The 7,202-nt window shown below is 60.0% G+C and overlaps 1 protein-coding gene across 2 annotated transcripts; it reads left to right on the top strand.

Annotated features, from left to right (window-relative positions):
* Nucleotides 1-258: 258 nt before the first annotated feature.
* SIX2 (SIX homeobox 2) lies at nt 259-4,724 on the top strand. Of its 2 annotated transcripts, none has more exons than XM_032351864.1 (2): nt 259-1,327; nt 3,467-4,724. In XM_032351864.1, the coding sequence occupies exons 1-2, from the start codon at nt 762-764 to the stop codon at nt 3,795-3,797; spliced, it is 897 nt and encodes a 298-aa protein (XP_032207755.1). In that variant the 5' UTR covers nt 259-761; the 3' UTR covers nt 3,798-4,724. The 2 variants fall into 2 exon arrangements, with proteins under 2 accessions (XP_032207755.1, XP_032207756.1); XM_032351865.1 differs by having other exon boundaries at nt 262-1,321.
* The last annotated feature ends 2,478 nt before the right edge of the window (nt 4,725-7,202 follow it).

Below are 7,202 nucleotides of genomic sequence, written 5' to 3' on the forward strand. Positions count from 1 at the left end.
TTCTCCTCTCCCGTCTTCCCTCCCCACCTCGATCCTCCCCTTTTCTTCTCCTTGCGTTTCCACTCCGCCTCCCCCTTCCCGTGCCCGTCCCCTCCCTTGCTCTTTGGGCGTCCGCCCCGTCAATCACCACCGCCGCCGGCCCCCGCCCGGTCCTCTCCTCCTCCCAGGTTCTTGGAGCACCTCCCGCTCGCGTCTCGGGCCGCCCTCGGCTTTGCGCTGAGCCCGGCGATCTGTCAGCGGAGCCGGCCGGGGGGAGCCGCCCGACCCGCCGGGGCTCGGGTTACCAGTGACTGACAGCGTCTCCATGGCGAATAATTTGACTCCGACTATTGTCTGGCGCGGGCAGGCCCCGGGTCAGATAACCAGACCAATCAGGGCGCGGGCCGCCGCGCCTCATGCCCGCTTAGAATAATATTATTAAAAAAGCAGCGAGCGAGCTAGACGGGAGGGAGAGCGAGAGAGAAACGAGCGAGGGAGCGGCGGGCGGGCGCGGAGCATGCGGAGCGGCGCCCCGGGCGACCCCCGGGCTTGGACGAGGGCGCAGGCGAGGCGCGAAGGCGGCGGGGGCGCGGAGGAGCGCGGCAGCTGCGGCCGGCGCCGGGACGGGCTGCAGTGACTCGGAGTTCGCCGGGAGACCGCGCGGGGCCGGAGGGGCAGCCCCGCCCGCCTCTCGGCGCGGACGGCCCGGCGGGGAGGCGCCCATGCCGGACAGCGCAGCGCGGTGAGGGCGCGCGCGGGCGGGCGGGGGCGCAGCCGGCACCATGTCCATGCTGCCAACCTTCGGCTTCACGCAGGAGCAAGTGGCGTGCGTGTGCGAGGTGCTGCAGCAGGGCGGCAACATCGAGCGGCTGGGCCGCTTCCTGTGGTCGCTGCCCGCCTGCGAGCACCTCCACAAGAATGAGAGCGTGCTCAAGGCCAAGGCGGTGGTGGCCTTCCACCGCGGCAACTTCCGCGAGCTCTACAAGATCCTGGAGAGCCACCAGTTCTCGCCGCATAACCACGCCAAGCTGCAGCAGCTGTGGCTCAAGGCGCACTACATCGAGGCGGAGAAGCTGCGCGGCCGGCCCCTGGGCGCCGTGGGCAAATACCGCGTGCGCCGCAAGTTTCCGCTGCCGCGCTCCATCTGGGACGGCGAGGAGACCAGCTACTGCTTCAAGGAAAAGAGTCGCAGCGTGCTGCGCGAGTGGTACGCGCATAACCCCTACCCCTCACCGCGCGAGAAGCGCGAGCTGGCCGAGGCCACTGGCCTCACCACCACGCAGGTCAGCAACTGGTTCAAGAACCGGCGGCAGCGCGACCGGGCAGCGGAGGCCAAAGAAAGGTACGAGTAAGTAGAACTTCGGCGCCAGTTCCCCCCGGGGCTCCAGGGTGGGGGTCGCGGGGCGTATGCGCAGCCCCTGGGAAGAGGCCTAAACGGGATACTCGGTCCCTGCCACGTCCCAGCTGCAGCCTCGACTGACCCTGCCGGCCTTCAGGTCTTGTGGTGGGAGACCGAGAGGTCAGAAATTTGTCTAAAGCGGGCAAAGCGATCGGGGAGGTTGTCAGCTCACTCCCTGGTCGCTTGCAAAGAAAAGTGGAGAGGCAGCGAACTTTGGGGCGAAAGCAAGACAGTGGCTGGATCCTGTGCAATGGGGGACACAGCAGGCAGGGTGTGACAGTCTTCAGAAGGACAGAGGGGACTCTCTCAGGGCTGCAGATTTGGGGCTGTCTGTGCGAATTCACGGGCACTTCTGCGCACTTCCTGTTCGTCTTACTCGGCTCTAGGCCCAAGTGAGATTAGGGGTCAGGACTGGGATTAATACTTCCCTGGTGTGACCTGCAGGTGGAGGGGCCTGGCCAAGAATAGTCCTTGTCTGGATATGGAAGTTAATAGGGAGACTTTATCCTTTATAGGAAGGACCAAGAGGAGCAAGACTGGGAGGAATTGTGAGCTGTAGGAGAGCAAAAGAGAAACACATGCCCTTTTTCCTGCCTGCTTGGACCCAGCAGTCCTTCCTTGGCCTGTCCAGCTCTTGACTCTTCTCCCCTCAGGCCCTACAGCGTGGGAGGTCGGTAGTTCTGGGGTGAACTGAGAGCCGAAGAAGGGCTGGGAGTTGCCTTGTCCTCAAGGAAAGCAGGACTTCCTGAACCAGACTAACAGTTGACCATTAGGCCCTAGTGACTGCCAGCCTGTGGCTCTTCTGAACCCCAAATACGAAGGAGGAAATGGGAGAAAAACCGGTTGTGGGAACAGAAGTCCAGCCTGAGTGTAACAGCAAAACAAGACACCTGGGGTTGGGGGTATAGGGCGTGGTGCAGCCCAGAGTAAATGATTAGGGTCCGGGTTGGGTGGCGGGGTGTTGCTGAACAGCGGAACCAGATCTCTGAAAGTGGAAGGGGGAGCTTCAGGCCGATCCTGGCCTCCCAGACAATGAGGTCAGGGTATGTACAGTTGGAAGTTCTCCATTGCCAGCCATGTAGGAAGTTCCCCTCCAGGAAAACAGAAAGAAAGGTCTTGGGAAGCCAGTGAAGAGAAAAGTGATCCAATATTCCAAATCTCCCGATCTGGTCCGGGCTGACAGTCAAAGGCAGAGCAGGAGGTGGGTTCTCCTTGCTGGGGTCCCCCTCTACGCAGCCTGGCATGCATCCAGACTCCTGAAGAACTCAGGTTCACAGGCCAGGCCCCAGGTGAGAGTGGCAGAACCCTCCAGTTTCTATATGCTGGAAAAGTCTAGGCCTGGATTAGCAATCCCCCCCACCAAGGGCTGCCCTCCAAGCCCCCAGCTTCCAGTCTTCCAGCGGAAGTTTGCACTGTGCCACCGGGGAGAAGGCTACATCCTGAGGGCTTTGTCCTGTCCTTGGGCCCAGCAAGGAGAGCCCTCACAAGACCTGCCAGTTTGGACCTAGAAAGAAAGGACCCTTAGCTCCAGGAGCCTGACCCCCAATCAGAGATTTCCCTTAAGTGGTGAAGAAGGCCTTTGAGAGCTCTAACTTCACCTGGCTCTCCCAGCCCCACCTCCACTCAACAACTCTGGTTTGGGGAGCCAAGCATCTGAAAATCCAGGCATCTTCCCTTCCTTCCTGTCTCCTTCTCCCCCAACTCTACTGAGCCCTGCTCTGCGGCCCCTCTCCTCTGGCAAAGAAATGTTAGCAACTCAGTGCAAGGCGGGGGGCGGTAGGGCCGCAACCTACAAAGAACAGGAAAGATATTCAAGAGGTTAAGAACAAGAGACGTGAAGGGATAGAGATGGCACAGAGGAAAGGACAAGAGAGAGAAAATCTTGTACTGAGCGAGTAAGAGAATCGGCAGAAAGCACGAGAGCCCCAGGCCAGGCGGAGAAAATGGTAGAAACCGAAAACACCCGCGGGCAGCGCCCGGCGGCTCGGGCGCGGAGGCGAGCGGCGGGGTCTGGCTCCGGGCGACGCGGTGGCGCCCAGCGGCCTCGGTTTCCCCGCTGACCCGGCCGCTTTGCTCCTGCACTTGCAGGGAGAACAGCGAGAACTCCAACTCCAACAGCCACAACCCGCTGGCTGCGTCGCTCAATGGCAGCGGCAAGTCGGTGCTAGGCAGCTCGGAGGACGAGAAGACGCCGTCGGGGACGCCAGACCACTCGTCGTCGAGCCCCGCTCTGCTGCTCAGCCCGCCGCCGCCCCCTGGGCTGCCGTCCCTGCACAGCCTGGGCCACCCTCCCGGCCCCAGCGCCGTACCCGTGCCGGTGCCAGGCGGAGGCGGCGCGGACCCGCTGCAGCACCACCATGGCCTGCAGGACTCCATCCTCAATCCCATGTCGGCCAACCTCGTGGACCTGGGCTCCTAGAGCCCCGCCTGCCTCGACGCGCTCGCCTTCCAGGCTTGGCGCTGGGGACCGCAGAGACAATGTCGGGAGGGCGCCCTGTGCCGGCGGCCCCATCAGGTACTGAAAGTCCCACTCGCTGAGCGGGCAGAACGGCCGGCTGAACTGCCGGCGGGGGCAGGGTGGATGGCTCTTCGGTTTGGCCTTCGTCTGGGATTTGTTTTCAACAAGTTGCTTCTGAGATCGTTTTGGAGGCCTGGGATCCGGCCTTGAACCTGGGAAGGGAATAAATTATACACCATTCTCATATTCTCTCTCCAGACCTTCTCATCCCTTTTATCCTTTTCCCTTCCCTGCTCTTTCTTCCAGTTCCTTTCCCTTCCTTCTCTCATGTCCTCTCTCCGTCCCCTTCTTGCTTTCCCTGGTCCCGATCCCTCCATATTTCTGGCTTGTCACCCCTCAGTATGTTTTTGTTTCTCTATTTCTGTTTTTCTATCTCTCCTCTGGCCGGCCCCTTGCTCTCCTGGCCCCAAGATCTGTACCCCCGAGCCTTTCTCCTCCTTCCGGGAAGTCTTTTTGCATCCTCCTAACTCGCTTTCCCGGGTGGACGTGGCAGGGGAAGAGCAGAGGAACCAGGCCTTTTCCAGAGGCCCTCCCCAAGGTTCAGTGGGGCTGCAGGTGTCCGCTCCGCGCCTAATAACTTAAGCGAAAGAGAAAGGACCGGGGTGCTGGGGACTCGGAGCGGCGCCCTTGCCGCTTGCCCCTCTGTTTCTCTCCAGTGAGGCCCGCCGCGTTCTCTCCTCTTCCTCCCGGGGCTGGGGCCACAGTGCTCCGGCAGAGTGTGCCTCCCGAGCCGCGGACTTGCCGTCTCCCTGTTACGCCCTCATGTGAATGTTCTTCGGGAAATATTTCTGCTTTTATTTTATAATAAAATTAGAAATCATAAATATATATATGGATATATACCACAAGGCCCGTGATCCGGGAGTGCAGCAGTGTCTGATTTCCCTACAGGGACTCGACACCCCGGTGGACCGTTCTGGGCAGCGATATCCCAGGAGCCCCAGAAACCGGGAGCCGCCTTCCCCCATACACGGCGCATAACAGCCCTTAAGGTGAAGGGACCGAAAACTCTGAAACCTCCTCCCACCCTCCCAAAGCCCTGCCTCCCGCTTTCCTGTCGGGAAAACTCCCTCAAAAGCACAAAGGGGGTGGGTGGTCTCCTCTTGGGGACTCTTCTCCCCCCCATCACCAGAGCAGGGCCCTCGCTCTCCTCTTTCTTCATTTCGGGAGGAGAGTAAGAAAAGAGAAGCTGTGTGCTGAACAAGGAAGGGATGCATGTTTGGAGATGCCAAAGCTGGGGAACAAATCGGACCACGTAGGCTTCCTCAGCGGTGGCAGCAGTCCGCAGAACCTGATGGCATGCCCTGGGCAGGTTCGCAGGCCCCAAGGAGTGCCGCGGAGCCCGCGCAAAGCCCGGGTTGTGCGTGTGGATGTAGAGGAAAGGTCTCCAGGCTCTGAAATCGGTCGTTTTGGGACTGTGATGAAAGGAGGGGGCAAGAAGGGAAGCCTGGGGAGACTGGGGAGGCCTGGCCGGTGGGCGCATGTTTTTAATAGGAGCAGGGGGCACCAGGGCTTGGCCCGTAAGGCAGTGGATGGGGGGGCGCCTCCGCACACCGTGCTCAGTCGGTCCCTAGTATGGGTACATTAACCTGTAGCAGCCTCTCCCTTCTGGGGCCCCGGTCCACCTTTCCCCCTCCACATTAAGCGGCGCTCCGAAGCCTATCCTGCCAGATTCCAAGCTGTGCAGGACTCCTTGAGGAGGAAGTTGTGGCTTTAGCGTCTCGGGTCACGACGGGCTGTGGGCACAGAACACGTTCCTCCTCTGCGCCCAGGATGTTTCGGCGCAAGCATGCCTCCTGGAATCCACGGGAAAGAGGGAATGAGGCGCTCTTCCAACAGCGAGATCCTAGAGTGCTGGGACCTCTTTGGAGACTTCCCTCCCTGATGAAATCAGCGTTCGCAGAAGACCCTTTAGCGCCTCTTTTCTGAGTACTGCTGAGTCGTTCTGGCCAAGATGCGGGCAGCCGCGGACAGCTGGGCGGGCTCACTCGGCTGGGGAGCTATGCCTCTGCCTTTACTCTGTGCAGGCCTGAAGGTCGAGGGAATCGCCAGCAGGCTCAGACTGCTCTGCATGGGCCCCACCGGGCACCACAAGAAGAACTCCAACCCTGGCAGCGCACTCCTCGTCTTTGGGAGGCTCTGCTCTCTCCGGTGTAACTTGGGTTCCCCCGGGGCAGGTCTATGCTTCCAGGGCCCCAGCTGTCTGACCTTTACTGAGCGGCAGAGTGAAGAACCATCTATTGCCTGAGGGTCCGCAGAGGCTCAAGAGACCAGAAACATCACCTTGAGTCCCCAGAGCTGAGCCACCAGTCCCAGGCTTAGACTCTGGAGCCCACATACCCTTACCTGCCTCCTATTTTCCACACTCCCACTCCCAGGGAAACAGGCTCTGTGCGAACTTCCACAAAGACACCACCATACGCAATCATCATTCGAGTCACTGAGACAGAAAGGCTGTTATGTGCCAGGCCCTGTTGGCACCTGATAGCACCGGAAACGTAAACTCACACACACACACACACACACACACACACACACACACACAAATACACATCATGCTTCTCCCCAGTAGTATGCAGACCCACACTCACACCCGTGCCCCTGCCAGCAGCCAGTCCTAGTCCATCGATCTGCTGGGCCAGGGCATGGTCTTGCGGTGAAGCTGGACTTGAAGGTCTCAGCAGCTGTGCCCCAGGGAAAGAGATGGTTCTAGCCAGAGGAGTGTCAGAGATCCCACCTGTGGCACCTTCTTTCCAGGGGCCCGAGGGGGATCGAGGGAGGTTACCAGGAGCTTTCACTGGCCGGTAGGGGGCAGGTTGCCTGCCCTGGAGCTTTATTCGGGCACAGTCTGGCTACTTGTTGCAACTTCCCTCTTTCCCTCCCCTTTGGAAAGCTAACCCCGAAAATATTTACTTAAACGGGAAACTATGCAGAAGCTCTGAAAATAAACCCTAGCAGCTACTCACCCACTGCAGAAACCATACCAAGCCAGTCCTCCATTCCACACTCCTCTAGACCCAGCGAGAGGCTACGGGCCCCACCAGAGCGTGCCAACTGAACATAACTTTTGCACAGATGCTGTGAGATGAATACAACTGCTCCCTCTAGGCATCCACCAAACACAGTTCCTAATGGCCTGTCACCCCTTCCCCAGTGGCAGCTGGAAGCCAAAAGTTTTGCTCTGGGGACCATAAAGGACAGCCCTGGAAGCACGAGTCTCCCTCCCTTCCTGTTCCCCTGACCGAGTCCACCTTTCATTTGTTCCCACCAAGGTTCCATACCCATGCAACCCTGGAAGGTGAAAAT

The sequence above is a fragment of the Mustela erminea genome, chromosome 7 (assembly GCF_009829155.1).
Source record: "Mustela erminea isolate mMusErm1 chromosome 7, mMusErm1.Pri, whole genome shotgun sequence".
NCBI classification, from domain to species: domain Eukaryota; kingdom Metazoa; phylum Chordata; class Mammalia; order Carnivora; family Mustelidae; genus Mustela; species Mustela erminea.